This window comes from Microcaecilia unicolor, chromosome 2 (genome assembly GCF_901765095.1).
Source record: "Microcaecilia unicolor chromosome 2, aMicUni1.1, whole genome shotgun sequence".
NCBI classification, from domain to species: domain Eukaryota; kingdom Metazoa; phylum Chordata; class Amphibia; order Gymnophiona; family Siphonopidae; genus Microcaecilia; species Microcaecilia unicolor.
Window position 1 is genome coordinate 238,319,236 of NC_044032.1, and position 15,506 is coordinate 238,334,741.

Sequence of the window (15,506 nt, forward strand, 5' to 3'; positions counted from 1 at the left end):
CAAGTGGGATACCGACGAAGCCATGGCGCTGACATTATGAGCCGTGACGTGGACCTCTAGAGTTAGCCCAGCTTAGGTATAAGTGAAGGAAACGCAATCTACTAGCCAATTGGGAATGGTGCGTTTACCAATGGCGACGCCCCTCCAATTGGGATCAAAGGAGACAAACAACTGGGCAGACTGTCTGAAGGACTTTGTCCGCTCCATGTAAAAAAAGCTGATTTCACCAGGGTGGGTATGAGGACGGGGGAAAAATGTTGGCAAGACAATCGAATAGTTCAGATGGAACTCAAACACCACATTTGGCAGGAACTTAGGGTGCGTGCAGAGGACTACTCTGTTGTGATGAAACTTAGTATAAAGTGCATCCACTACTAAGGCTTGAAGCTCACTGACCCGACCCTACGAGCTGAAGTTACAGCCAAGAAAACGACCTTCCAGGTCAAGTACTTCAGATGGCAGGAATTCAGTGGCTCAAAAGCAGCTTTCATCAGCTGGGTGAGAACAAAGTTGAGATCCCATGACACTGGTGGAGGTTTGACAGGGGGCTTTGTCAAAAGCAAACCCTCTCATAAAGCGAACAACTACACACTGATGATGCGCACTAACTGCACTAAGGTGAACCCTTATGGAGTTGATCTTGAGACCAGACTCTGGTAAGTGTAGGAAAAGAAAGGGGATCTGTGGCCTTGCTGTCACACCAGGCGGCAAACCTCCTTCATTTAAAAGAGTAACACCTCTTAGTGGAATCTTTCCTGGAAGCCAGCAAGACTCGGGAGACACCTCTGAAAGACCTAAGGAAGCGAATTCTAGGTTCTCAACATCCAGGCCGTGAGAGCCAGAGACTGGAGGTTGGGATGTAGAAGCGACCCCTCGTTCTGAGTGATGAGGGTCAGAAAACACTCCAAACTCCACGGTTCTTTGGAGGACAATTCCAGAAGAAGAGGGAACCATATCTGACGCGGCCAGTAGGGTGCAATCAGAATCATGGTTCCGCAGTCTTGCCTGAGTTTCAACAAACTCTTCCCCACTAGAGGTATGGGAGGACACGTATACAGAAGGCCTGTTCCCCAATGTACGAGAAAGGCATCTGACACTAGTCTGTCGTAGGCCTGAAGTCTGGAATAGAACTGAGAGACCTTGTGGCTGTACTGAGTGGCAAAAACATCCACCAAGAGTGTGCCCCACGCCCATATTCAGGGACTATTTGTGAGGTTGCATTATCATGCTCAGTCTGTCAGCCAGACTGTTGTTTACGCCTGCCAGATAAGTGGCCTGTAGAAACATTCTGTTGTAGAAACATGATGTGACAGCATGCCCAGAGCCACATCTGGACGGCTTCCTGACATAGAAGGCGAGATCCGGTGCCCCCCTGCTGGTTGGTATAATACATCAAAACCTGATTGTCTGTTTCAACTAAGATAATTTGGTTGGACAGCCAACCTCTGAAAGCCTTTAGAGCATTCCAGATCGCTCGTAGCTCCAGGAGGTTGATCTGAAGATCTGTTTCCTGTGGGGACCAGGCTCCCTAAGTGTGAAGCCCATCTGCATGAGCCCCCCACCCCAGGAGACATGCATCCTTCGTCAGCACTTTTTGTGGCTGAGGAATTTGGTATGGAAGTCCCAACTGTCCACCACTGAAGAGAGCATACCAGCTCGGGGGACACTTGGATGACATCTTCTAGGATACCTGTGGCTTAATACCACTGAGAAGCCAGGGTTCATTGAGCAGATCTCATGTGCAGATGTGTCGTGGGTGTAACATATACTGTGGAAGCCATGTGGCCCAACAACCTCAACATCTGCCGAGCTGTGACATGCTACATTGTCCGAACTTTGGATGCGAAGGACTGAAAGTTGTCCGCACGCGCCTCCGGGAGATAGGCTCGAACAGTCCGCATATCGAGAAAGGCTCCAATGAATTCCAATTGCTGGACAGGGAAGAGATGGGACTTGGGGTAATTTACTACGAACCCTAGTAGCTTGAGCACCTGAATAGTCTTCCACATGGACTTCCGAGCACTGTCCTCCGAGGTGCTCTTCACCAGCCAATCGTCGAGATAAGGAAACAAAAGCATTCCCAGTCTGTGTAGCGATGCTGCAACTATCACTAGACATTTGGTAAACACCCTGGGAGCTGAAATGAGGCCAAAATGCAACACGCAGTACTGAAAATGATGTGTTCCCAGCCGAAACCGAAGATACTTCCTGTGAGAGCTGGAAGTATCGGGATGTGAGTGTATGCATCATTTAAGTCCAGAGAGCATAGCCAATCCTTTTTCTGAATCATGGAAAGAAGGGTGCCCGGGGAAACCATCCTAAACTTTTCTCGAAGCAGGAATTTGTCGCCATTTCAAAGGAACGTTTAAGGGAAACCTCAAGCCGCCTATCCTGCATGTCTTTAAGTGTAACTCCACCTTCCACTGGTAGAGTGGTTTTCTTGGTGACCGCTGTAACTAAACATCCACTTTGGGTAACAAAAAGGAGTCTAACGTAGCAGCAGACATCGGATAGAGACGGGCCATAGCACGAGCTACTTTGAACCCACTCTCAGGGGTCAAACCACTGAGCAGAAATTAGTTCTTGAATGGAGTCATACATCAGGAAGGCCTTAGAAGATTTTCGCGTGCTCGCCATCTTAACGTTGACTGAAGATGACATCTGTTCCTCTGGATCAGAAATATTCACAGCTTCCAAGGCTTGTAAAATCAGGGCAGGGAGTTCATCTCAATGAAAAATGCGCACTGCGGTCAGGTCATCCTGTCCAGACGGGAAAAAAAATCAGTATCCAGGTCTTCCAACCTGGAAGGATGGCCAGAATCCCCAGACCCCGCTAAAACGGAAGGGGCAGGGGTTAAGTCCCAAAAACCCTTCCTCAGGCAGAGAAGCTAATCTCTGACGCTTAACCGTTGGATATTCCAGAAGTAACAGACAGCCTAAATCCCCCTGACTAGCAGAAGCCTCTCTGCCCTCCAGCAAAGCCGTATGAGGAAGGGGGAGCACAGGAGACACCCTCTTCAATAAATAAGCCTGATGGAGAATAAATTATGGGGAAAATGCTACACTGGAGCTGCCAGAGGGAGAAGTCTCAGAGACCCCAGCAGAAACTGCCCCCCCAGTGCAGGGAGCCGTGCCAGCTGGTGCAGAAAAGCGGGAAGGATAAGAAGAAAATGGCGCTGCTTCTCCAACCACCTCCGACGCGGCTAAACCACCACGCACCGCCGAATCAGACGCACGGGAAGAATCCCCCATCGGGTCTAAAAGTCTGTTCGAGCCAGCATCGGTACGCTAAACAAGCACCCGCTGCGAAGCGGCGAGACCTGCAGTGGGAACAACGCTTTACTGCTTCAGCCGCCATAGGGCGGTCCACCCCCCCCCCCCCCCCCCCACAGCCAAAGGTCGAATGCCACCGAAATTCCAAAGTACTCACCAGGGCTGAAAAAAGCTCGAAACGGCAGTGGCAGCTCTCTAAAGGAGTCCTAAGGCGCTCCTGCTACCTATAGCCTGTAAGCCGTTCACCAAAATGGAGAACTTGTAACAGTTTTGGGTTTTTTTGGAAGAGGGGGTGGTTAAGTTAGTCGGCTGTGAGCTGCAAAGTTGTGAGGAGAGTAGTGGTTTTTTTTTTTCCAGCAAGGCAGTCAGGAGCTAAACAAAGAGCAGAGGAAATGGGGTAGGACAGGGACCTGCCAAACAAGTATGTCCTTAAGGTGGGTATCGTTCAGCCACACAATCCCAAGTTCTACTGACAGATCAGCCCAGGAGCCTCCTCGAGAAGAATCCAGGAGCTGGAAGGAATCCGTCCACCACCTGCTGGAGATAGAGATATACTGAGGTGAGAAGGAGCAGGATGTCCAGGGTCACAGCATTCTCTTCAGTGATCTCCATCTCCACATGCTGGTAGGCAGATACAACCAACCAGTTCCTGGATTCATCAGCTGCTGAGGTTAAGGAAAGACTTGTTTACTTTGCTATGGAAAATGCTGGTTCCCGGGCCGACACGGATTGTCAACCTACTTGTGAGAAGGATACAGCCTGCTTGTCCTCGGAGAAAAGGTGAAATACAAAATGATATAAACCCCCCTTCTATACAACCTTACACATAAAACTTGCTCATACACATACTATATTCTACAAATCTGTGTTGGAAAGCATTCTTGAAGTTATGCTTCTGTATGCCCTACTTGTTTTAATTTGATAAAGGCAGCAAATAACTTTCTGTCACAAAGGCTTCTAAGTTCCAAGTCTGAGGGAATCAAGTTCAAGATACAATTATGTATTTCAAAAGAAAGAAAACAAGACAAATATTTACACACATATATACACGTACATTCTTAAGCCTTACCTCACCATCAGGACCCAAACCAGATCCCATTCCATCAGTATTTTCTTCAGCCTTCTGCAAAGAATACAGGTTTGTATTACATACAAGACAGTAAAATACATACAAATTAATGTTTATGAAATGTGTTATTACTCTAATACAGTTGGCTCCTCAAACAGAATTCCCTAGTCTCTAATAAGACAAGCAGAGCTACTACTACTATTTAGCATTTCTATAGCTCTGTTTTTGCTCTTAAATCCCCCTTCCCACAAACACAGGCATCTGTGAAGAAAGTGTGTTTTAAGCCTGTAAAATGTATTGGATATTTTCTTGCATTAATTATGACTTGAAGTGTATTTCTTCTATTAGGCCAGCAGGTAGTGTTTCCTTATTGTAAGCTGTTACAGAAAAACAAATGTTGTTTTCTTAAGTTTTCGCACACAAACAGGAAGTAAGAAGCTGTATACTTTTAAAACTTGTTCTGAGCTCTGATTGGCCCAGGAGCTCACATTCACTTGGAGAATACTGGGTTTTGCTCCAGTCTTAGCCAAAAAGAAAAGCGAGAGGGATCTCTTTGAAAAGGCCCTGTAAAACAATTATATTTGATAACTTGTGAGGAGTTATATGTCCAGATCTTCCCAGGTACTGTTTAGACAGTATACAAATGTTTAGTTAGTTTTCTAATTGATCCATTTTCAGTTACTTATTACTGTTTGATGCTTGCACATGCTCTATACACAGTTCAAGTTCTGAGAATAAAACGTTTGTTCGCTCTGCCTGTCTGGACTGATAAAGAATCCTGGTGGTTTGTGTGTTGGGTCTGTGAGTGCTTTCTGGGAACTGTGGGACAACGGGGAGTGTGGCCCCAGTAAACTAGAAATCACTGGGGATAATTTGAAAGTGGAAAACTCACCCAGAGGCAGTTGAGACACAGTCAGTGGGAGGAGGGTGCTAGTTTAGAGCACAAGCGGAAAATGCAGGCGGACCTATGCTGTGCTGGGGATAGACCCGCTAAGTGGCCACGGGGTAATACCACGTGGGTGGCTAGGCATTTTGTGACAGCATCAAAGACATCTTCTGTGTGTTTTACCTGAGAAATATATGCTTATAAAATAGCTGGGGTATACAAGCATAATAGTTTGTACTACTGATAAATAGCACATACTAATACATGGAGGCACTCCCAGAAATGTTGTGCAAATATGTTATAAAATATGCATATACTTGTGCACGTCGTAGAACACGTGTAAATGTCTGCATCTATTAGCAAGTGTGGTAATATTCTGAAAGCTGGGGGGGACATTTGTGCCTGCCTTAGAACAAGTGTAAATGCCTGCATCTACTTTCCAGTGGGTTATTATTCTGAAAGGACAAGTGGTGCATATATTGCCATTACAGAACAGGTATAAAGTGAAGATACATACCTGTAGCAGGTATTCTCCGAGGACAGCAGGCTGATTATTCTTACACGTGGGTCGACGTCTGCGTCGGCCCCCAGAACCATTTTGCCACAGCAAAAAAACAAAAAAAGTTTTGCTGGAGTCCTCCGATGCGCGTGCAGCGCGCATGCACGGACTGACTTCCCGCTGCCACACGAGCGTGTACTTCAGTTAAATCAAAAACCATACCAATAACAACTCCAAATGGGAGGTGGGAGGGATTGTAAGAATAATCAGCCTGCTGTCCTCGGAGAATACCTGCTACAGGTAAGTATCTTCAGTTTCTCCAAGGACAAGCAGGCTACTTATTCTCACACATGGGATATCCCTAGACATCCAGGCTCACCCAAAACAATAAACACTGGTCAATTGGGCCTCACAACGGTGAGGACATAACATAGATTGGCCTGAAACTACATACAGCTAGCTGAGAGTGCAGCCTGGAACAGAATAAAAACAGGCCTAGGGGGAGTGGAGATGGCTTCTAAACCCCAAACAGATTCTGCAGCACTGCCTGCCCAAACAGACTGTTGCGTCGATTATCTTGCTCAAGGCAGTAGTAAGATGTGAATATGTGGACTGATGACCGCGTTGCCGCCATGCAAATCTCTTCAATGGAGGCTAAGTGAGCCACTGACACAGCCATGGCTCTAACATTATGAGCCATGACGTGGTCCTCCACAGTCAGCCCAGCTTGGGTGTAAGTAAAGGAAATGCTAGCCAATTGCAGACTGTGCATTTTCCAATGACAACTCCCCTCCTGTTGGGATCGAAAGAAACAAACAACTGGGCGGACTGTCTGAAGGGGTTTGTCCGCTTCACGTAAAAGGCCAATGCTCTCTTACAGTCCAAGGTGTGCAAGCTGCTTTTGCCAGGGTGGGTATGAGGACGGGGAACAAATGTTGACAAGAAAATAGACTGGTTCAGATGGAACTCCGACACCACCTTTGGCAGGAACTTGGTGTACATACGGAGGACTACTCTGTTGTGATGAAACTTAGTATAAGGTGCATCCACTACTAAAGCCTGAAGCTCACTGACCCTACGAGCTGAAGTAACAGCCACAAAGAAAATGACCTTCCAGGTCAGGTACTTCAGATGGCAGGAATTCAGTGACTCAAAAGGAGCTTTCATCAGCTGGGTGAGAACGACGTTGAGATTCCATGACACTGGTGGAGGTTTGACAGGGGGCTTTGACAAAAGCAAACCTCTCATGAAGCAAACAACTAAAGGCTGTCCAGAGATAGGCTAACCCTCTACACGCCAAATGATAAGCACTAATTGCACTGAGGTGAATCCTTACGGAGTTGGTCTTGAGACCAGACTCTGACAAGTGTAGAAGGTATTCAAGCAGGGTCTGTGTAGGACAAGAGAGAGGATCTAGGGCCTTGCTGTCACACTAGACAGCAAACCCCCTCCATTTGAAAGAGTAACACCATGGAATCTTTCCTGGAAGCAAGCAAGATTCAAAAGACACTCTCTGAAAGACCCAAGGAGGCAAATTCTAAGCTCTCAACATCCAGGCAGTGAGAGCCAGAGACCGGAGGTTGAGATGTAGAAGTGACCCCTCGTTCTGAGTGATGAGAGTTGGAAAACACTCCAATCTCCACAGTTCCTCGGAGGACAACTCCAGAAGAAGAGGGAACCAAATCTGATGCGGCCAGAAGGGTGCAATCAGGATCATGGTTCCACGGTCTTGCTTGAGTTTCAGCAAAGTCTTCCCTACTAGAGGTATGGGAGGATACACATAAAGAAGGCCTGTTCCCCAATGAAGGACAAAGGCATCTGATGCTAGTCTGTCGTGGGCCTGAAGCCTGGAACAGAACTGAGGGACCTTTGTGATTGATCTGAGTGGCAAAAAGATCCACCGAAGGGGTGTCCCACTCTCGGAAGATCTTGCGGGCTACGGCCATGTTCAGTGACCACTTGTGAGGTTGCATTACCTTGCTCAGCCAGACTGTTTACACCTGCCAGATAAGTGGCTTGGAGATACATGTCGTGACGGTGTGCTCAAAGCCACATCTGAACAGCTTCCTTACACAGAGGGTGAGATCCGGTGCCCCCTGCTTGTTGGTGTAATACATCGCAACCTAATTGTCTATCTGAATCAATATGATTTGATAGGACAGCCGATCTCTGAAAGCCTCTAGAGCATTCCAGATTGCTTGTATTTCCATGAGGTTGATCTGAAGACCTGTTTCCTGGAGGGACCAACGTCCTTGAGTGTGAAGCCCTTCTACATGAGCTCCCCACCCTAGGAGGGATGCATCCATCGTCAGCACTTTTTCTGGCTGAGGAATTTGGAATGGCCATCCCATGGTCAAAATTGGACCGGATTATCCACCACTGAAGAGAATTTCAAAAACCGGTGGACAGTTGGATCATATCATCCAGATCCCCCACAGCTTGATACCACTGGGAAGCTAGGGTCCATTGAGCTCATCTCATATGTAGACGTGCCATGGGAGTTACATGAACTGTGAAGGCCATGTGGCCCAGAAGTCTCAACATCTGCCGAGCTGTGATCTGCTGAGACGCTCGAACTGTGGACACCAGAGACAGGAGGTTGTCTGCCCTTGACTCGGAAAGATAAGCCTGAGCTGTTTTCGTCTACAACAGTGCTCCAATGAATTCCAATTTTTGGACAGGGGTGAGATGGGACTTGTAATTTATTACGAACCACAGTAGCCCTAGCATCTGAACAGTCATTCGCATGGACTCCAGAGCACTGTCCTCCAAGGTGCTCTTTACTAGTCAATTGTCGAGATAAGGAAACACATGCACTCCCAGTCTGCGTAGCGACGCTGTGACTACTGCTAGACATTTTGTAAACACTCTGGGCGCAGATTCCAGGCCAAAGGGCAGTACATGGTACTGAAAGTGCTGTGTTCCCAGCCGAAATCGAAGATACTTCCTGTGAGCTGGAAGTATCGAGTTGAGTGTGTACACATCCTTTAAGTCCAGAGAGCATAGCCAATCGTTCTCCTGAATCATGAGAAGAAGGGTACCGAGGGAAACCAGACAGAACTTTTCTCGGACTAGAAATTTGTTCAGGGCCCTTAGGTCTAGGATGGGACGCATCCCCCCCTGTTTTCTTTTGCACAAGGAAGTACCTGGAATAGAATACCAGCCCTTCTTCCCCTGATGGAACGGGTTCGACTGTATGGACTTTTAGAAGGGTAGAGAGTTCCTCTGCAAGTACCTGCTTGTGTTGGAAGCTGTAAGAATGAGCTCCCGGTGGGAAATTTGGAGTTCTGGATTCCAGATTGAGGGTATATCCTAACCGGACTATTTGAAGAACCCACCGTTCGGAGGTTATGAGAGGCCACCTTTGGTGAAAGCGAATGCTAAATACCTGTAGAAGGTATTCTCCAAGGACAGCAGGCTGATTGTTCTCACTGATGGGTGACGTCCACGGCAGCCCCTCCAATCGGAAAACTTCACTAGCAAAGGCCTTTGCTAGTCCTCGCGTGCCCATGTGCACTGCGCATGCACGGCCGTCTTCCCGCCCGAACCAGCTCGTGTTCGTCAGTCCCGTATGTAGCAAGACAAAGACAAGGGAAGACACAACTCCAAAGGGGAGGCGGGCGGGTTTGTGAGAACAGCCTGCTGTCCTCGGAGAATACCTTCTACAGGTATGTAGCATTCGCTTTCTCCGAGGCCAAGCAGGCTGCTTGTTCTCACTGATGGGGTATCCCTAGCCCCCAGGCTCACTCAAAACAACAAACATGGTCAATTGGGCCTCGCAACGGTGAGGACATAACTGAGATTGACCTAACAACTTATCCAACTAACAGAGTGTAGCCTGGAACAGAATAAAACATGGGCCTAGGGGGGTGGAGTTGGATTCTAAACCCCGAACAGATTCTGAAGCACTGACTGCCCGAACTGACTGTCGCGTCAGGTATCCTGCTGCAGGCAGTAATGAGATGTGAATGTGTGGACAGATGACCACGTCGCAGCTTTGCAGATCTCTTCAATAGTGGCTGACTTCAAGTGGGTCACTGACGCAGCCATGGCTCTGACATTGTGAGCCGTGACATGACCCTCAAGAGCCAGCCCAGCCTGGGCGTAAGTGAAGGAAATGCAATCTGCTAGCCAATTGGATATGGTGCGTTTCCCCACAGCCACTCTCCTCCAGTTGGGATCAAAAGAAACAAACAATTGGGCGGACTGTCTGTTGGGCTGTGTCCGCTCCAGATAGAAGGCCAATGCTCTTTTGCAGTCCAATGTGTGCAGCTGACGTTCAGCAGGGCAGGAATGAGGACGGGGAAAAAATGTTGGCAAGACAACTGACTGGTTCAGATGGAACTCCGACACTACCTTCGGCAAGAACTTAGGGTGAGTGCAGAGGACTACTCTATTATGATGAAACTTGGTGTAAGGGGCCTGGGCTACCAGGGCCTGTAGCTCACTGACTCTACGAGCTGAAGTAACTGCCACCAAGAAAATGACCTTCCAGGTCAAGTACTTCAGATGGCAGGAGTTCAGTGGCTCAAAAGGAGGTTTCATCAGCTGGGTGAGAACAACATTGAGATCCCATGACACTGTAGGAGGTTTGATGGGGGGCTTTGACAAAAGCAAACCTCTCATGAAGCGAACAACTAAAGGCTGTCCCGAGATCGGCTTACCTTCCACACGGTAATGATATGCACTGATTGCGCTAAGGTGAACCCTTACAGAGTTGGTCTTGAGACCAGACTCAGACAAGTGCAGAAGGTATTCAAGCCATACATCTAACATATCAGCAGTCGCATGAATGAGACAGTGACACTCATAACTGACAGCATTCTGTAAATGATACACCCAAGTGGGACAACCCCTCCCATCCTCCATCCATTTAATCTCTCTACTTGCATTTACATGCTATAAGACTTGTGCATGCCATTACAGAATAGCGATTATGTGCCCTGCTGGCATTTTTTTGGGCAAGTGTACACTTATGCACACTTATTATTATTATATACATTTGCAGGTGCCCAGATATAGTATTGCCCTTCAAGTGTGTAGGTAACAATAGAATTCTACTGAAATCATCTAGAGCAACTTCCGTTTTAATTTTTATTTAAGAAAAGTAGGGTCAATGGATCTTTCGCCTATCTTGAAGAATTCTGTTAGGGTTGATTACAAGCAAATTGGTCACGGAGCTCCATGTCAGAGCAAACATTCTATCATACTCCACATAGGCAGATATTATCCTGCTTTTCTTCAGAAGATAAATCCTACATCTTCAAACATTCAGGGTAGGGGGTGATATGTACATTTTCATACTGTTCACAAAATTCATGGGTACACCAGATAAAGTTATTTACCTGTAGCAGGTGCTCTCTGAAGACAGCAGGATTTTAATCTTCACATAAGAGTGATGTCACCAACAGAGCCCAGAGCTGGAAGCAGTACCCCAGCAACTTTTTCAGAAGCCTTCAGGAAGGCTAATTAAACATGCAAGCCAACCCCACCTGCCTTTGTCTAGCAGGAACTCCTTAGCCCATTAGTAGCTTGAGGAACACAATTCCTTCAGGAGGTGAAAGAGTTGTAAGGATTCAAAACCTGCTGTCCTCAGAGAACACCTGCTATAGGTAAGTAACTGTTTTCTCCAAGATTAATCACATATGGGATTTCCCTAGTTACCGGCTGCCTTCAACAGGAAAAAAAAAAAAGAGGATAATACAAGAAATAGCACTGCAACAGGCAGACATCAAATTTTTGGGGGTGGCAACAGGTCACTTCTCTCTCTCTTTTTTTTTATTTTTTTTTAATAAGGCCTCCTGGAACTGAATGAGCAAAGCATAGGGGAAATGAAGTTGGGTTCTAAATCTCAAATAAATTCTAGAGGACTGTCTGGCCAATTCTTACTGTTCCGTTTTGTCCATGTTGCTAGCACAAAGTGCGGGAAGCACATTCAAGCTCATTAGTCGCCGGTTTTCTTTCCGTTTTGAAGAAATGTATGCAGTGTCTAATAAAAATTTTGTTACAGAAAGGTGGAGCACAATGGCAATAGAAGAACTGATTTAAGCTTTGATCTGGAATAGCTGTGCGCTATAAGATCTTATAGATTTTTACTAGGGCTGTACATCTAATGCGCTAATAACGCGATTAACGCGTTAAATGGTTAATGTGCGCTAAAAATGTTAACACACGCTAACTGCAGGGCTCACTTGCCCACCCGCAAGCATCAAGCAGTGAAAAAAAAAACTGAGCCTCACCAGAACTGCAGGTACTGGCTGCCGGGTCGGCCCTGCTAGGAAGAGGCAGCTGCTGGTGGACAAGTGGAAGAATGAAGAAGGGCCGTGCACCCGCGGCCCAGACGTGACCATAGAGGCACAAGCCCACATTCTCTTACTCCTCCGCTGCCTCTACCTGCTCCTCTCATTCCTCTAAGCTTGCCTTTAACGGTGAAGGCAGGCTGCTTCTCTCATCCACCCAAGCCTCTCTCCGTAACCGTCCTGCCTCTTCTAACAGAGCTTCCTGTTTTCAGGTGGGAGCTATGGAGAGAGGCTTGGGCGGATGAGAGAAGCAGCCTGCCTTCAATGTTAAAGGCAAGGTCAGAGGCATGAGAAGAGCAGGTAGAGGTAATTTGAGGAGTGAGAGAAAGAGATGTGCATCGTGTGGGGGTGGGGAAGAGAGCAGGAAGGGATAGATATGGACTGTGGGGGGGGGGTGCTTCAGAGGGTTAGTTACGAACCGACGGGGGGGGAGGTGCTTCAGAGGAATAGAAGCGGAGAGTGGGGGGGGAGGATGGTGTTTCAGGGGGATAGATGCCGCTAGATGCAGGGGATGGAAAAAACAAAGAAGTGAGATGGTGCTCATAGACTGGAGAGGAGGGGAAAAATGGTACCCTTGGGATGGAGGGAAAAGAAGAGATGGTACCCATGGAGGGGAGGGGAAAGGGAAAGGAAGAGATGGTGCCCATGAAGGGGAGGGAGAGAGGAGAGGAGAAATGGTGACGAGATGGAGGGAAAAAAAGAGATGTTGCCATGGAAGGGAGGGGAGAGAGAAGGGAGGAGACTGTACTCATGGAAGGGAGGAGAGGAGATGGGAGAACATGGTGCTTGTGGACAGAAAGGAACGAGGAGAGAAGAGAGACAGAAGGAGATAGTGTCCATGGAGGGAAGCAAAGAGATGGAAACTAGACAGATTTGAGGAGAAAGAAAAATGGAAGAAAGTTGAATGTGAAAGATAGATATAGAGCAGGAAGAAAAAAAAAACCCAAAATGGTGAACAGACAGTTGGTCCAGGGAAACAGAGACAGTGAACAAGATAATTCATAAGATAAAAATCACCAGACAATAAAGGTGAGAGAAATTATTTTATTTGTAGTTTAGTAATTGAAATATATCAGTTTTGAGAATTTACATCTGTCTATATATTGCACTGTACAGGAGGAAATGTGAGGGGGCTGCTTTATGTGATTAATCATGCAATTAAAACTTTTAATCAATGACCAGCCCTACTTTTTACATAAATATCTGATGCCGTTGTGTCCTTTTATTATAGTCATTATATTGACATATTTAATTTTGTTTTCTGCAGTGTCAGGGTCTGCCCCTTGTCATATTTCTCCCTGCAAAATTTTGTACACGCTATAATCACTGTTTTCTTATTTTGAATCTGTAAAAAAAAGCACAAATACCTGCAAATAAATAGTAATTATGTATTAAAATTTGCAGAAAGATGTTATGTTTGACTTTGTAAATCAGGAACAGGAACAGCAAAACAGGAAAAACCTCTACGATGAGTCCACACAATACACAAGGAGTAGAGGCTGACCACAGACTAAACCAACTCGGGAGATGATGATGATAAAAACTCTTTATTAGTTGCTCAAAGGACCCGACAGTTTTTTTCCTGCCGTCATGCTGAAGGATTTTTTCTCCACCGAGCTAGAATGTGAAAGAAACCTGGTATAAATCTTAAAGTTTTCACATTTGGTTGCATTTCTGTTTAACGTGCACATTCTGTGAATACAATTTGTAACCCCTGAAGCAGACGCCTTGGTGTGTCGAAACACAGGCCGTGTCGAGTCCCTTGAGCAACTAATAAAGAGTTTTTATCAACATCTCCCGAGTTGTTTTAGTCTGTGGTCAGCCTGTACTCCCTGTGTACCATGTTTGACTTTGTACCATGTAAATATGGTGTCAGATTCTGTTCATTTGGGGGATTTATTAATTCAGATTGACCACTAGTGCCTAAACCTTTGCAAACAAAAGTACATACATATACACACACATACATTTGCAAACAACTGTCAAATACATATACACACATGACGGTGCTCTACAGGAGTTCTGCAAACTACTTGGACGGGCTTTAGAGACTGGTGGTGTTTTACAGAACATTTTTAATTTCCTCTGGTGGGGAATTGAATTCCCTACTTGTGTATTTTGATACTAGACCTAGACCCCTGAGGCCGGCGTTGTTAATGCTGAAACACGGCCCATGTCGGGTCTGATCTCAATAAAGGGCTCCTGTTGTCTCAGTCTTGAAGGCCCAGCTGTGCTTTTGTTCTTTATAAGCAGTGTATGCAAATCTCTCATGCATTATTTAGATTGTAAGCTCTTTATAGCAGGGACTGTCTCTTTGTGTCAGGTGTTCAGCACTGTGTGCGTCTGTTAGCGCTATACAAATGCTAATAATAATAATATTCATGTAGATACACTGACAAATTGACTGTCCAGTGTTTTGCTGGGCCAGGTTGAGAACTACTGTTCTAGCCCAAAAGATATACATTAAGGTTCTTTAATGTAAATTGTTTTATATCAATGTTAATGAATTTTTGCCAAAACACACAATGTTTTGTGGAAGATTCATCAAGCGCATCAACAAAGATCAATTAAAGCAATCAAATACGCTCTTCATTTGCTTCTAGTTCTATTCTATGTTAAAATGCACCATTTCATCACGTCCTGAAACTCTTAAGATAAATACTAATGGCAACTCTGTACCTACCTTCTTTCGCCTTCGTCTTTTCTTTTTCTCTTTTGCTGCTTGGGCTTGCTTGTGTTCCCATACCAGACTGGTCAAATTAGCCACGTACTCATCAGTCTGTTGCAGCAGATAGGCAAGACGTCTGTCTTTCTTCTGGTCAATCAATTTACGATAACCTTCCTCATCTTCAGCCTCGCAAAATAATAATAATAGTTTGTAAGTGAAAACATTTACTTTCAGAGAAAAAAGGCAGTCAGTTTTAAAAGCAGCTCAAGTTAATAATCATATAAATTGCCATGTGCTAAGTATGCTTCACATGTGGAAAATGGCTGTTAAAAACTATGAAGGTAGCTAGGTGTGTAGATAGATAGACAGACAGACAGACAGATAGATAGATAGATAGATAGATACAAAAAGCAGGCATGCTAATAGTACCTATTTTAAGTGATAACGCCCTAATTCTGTAAAAGTAAGCAAAAATTGCAACTTTTTAACAATTACTGACACCAATTTAATTGAATTGTACAGCAATTTGAAAAACGGCATGAACAGAATGGGGGCATTCCTAAAATTAACCCGCTTTGTTTTAGAATAATGGGGATACACATCTAAAGTTGGTGCATACGTTTGCACCACATTTCAGTTGAAAATGGCTGCGCCTAAAGTGAGGCATAATTCCTGGGCATAAGCGCGGCTTATAGAACACACTTTTTTCAGCGCCATATATAGAACCTAGTCCTATATGTGTGTTTCTGAGGGAGTAGTTTGCTTGGAGCTAGGTGGAGTTGCAATCTACATGCTTACTTTATAAAATATGT

The 15,506-nt window shown here is 45.7% G+C and overlaps 1 protein-coding gene across 5 annotated transcripts in view; it reads right to left on the reverse strand.

Annotated features, from left to right (window-relative positions):
* Positions 1-15,506, reverse strand: part of SMARCA2 (SWI/SNF related, matrix associated, actin dependent regulator of chromatin, subfamily a, member 2) — a 679,721-nt gene that overhangs the window by 455,579 nt on the left and 208,636 nt on the right. For all 5 annotated transcript variants that reach the window (XM_030193821.1, XM_030193826.1, XM_030193822.1 and 2 more), the window contains exons 10-11: positions 14,710-14,880; positions 4,343-4,396 (exon numbers count right to left, since the gene is read on the reverse strand). In XM_030193821.1, coding sequence (XP_030049681.1) covers positions 4,343-4,396; positions 14,710-14,880 — 225 coding nt within the window. The remainder of the gene's footprint in view (positions 1-4,342; positions 4,397-14,709; positions 14,881-15,506) is intronic.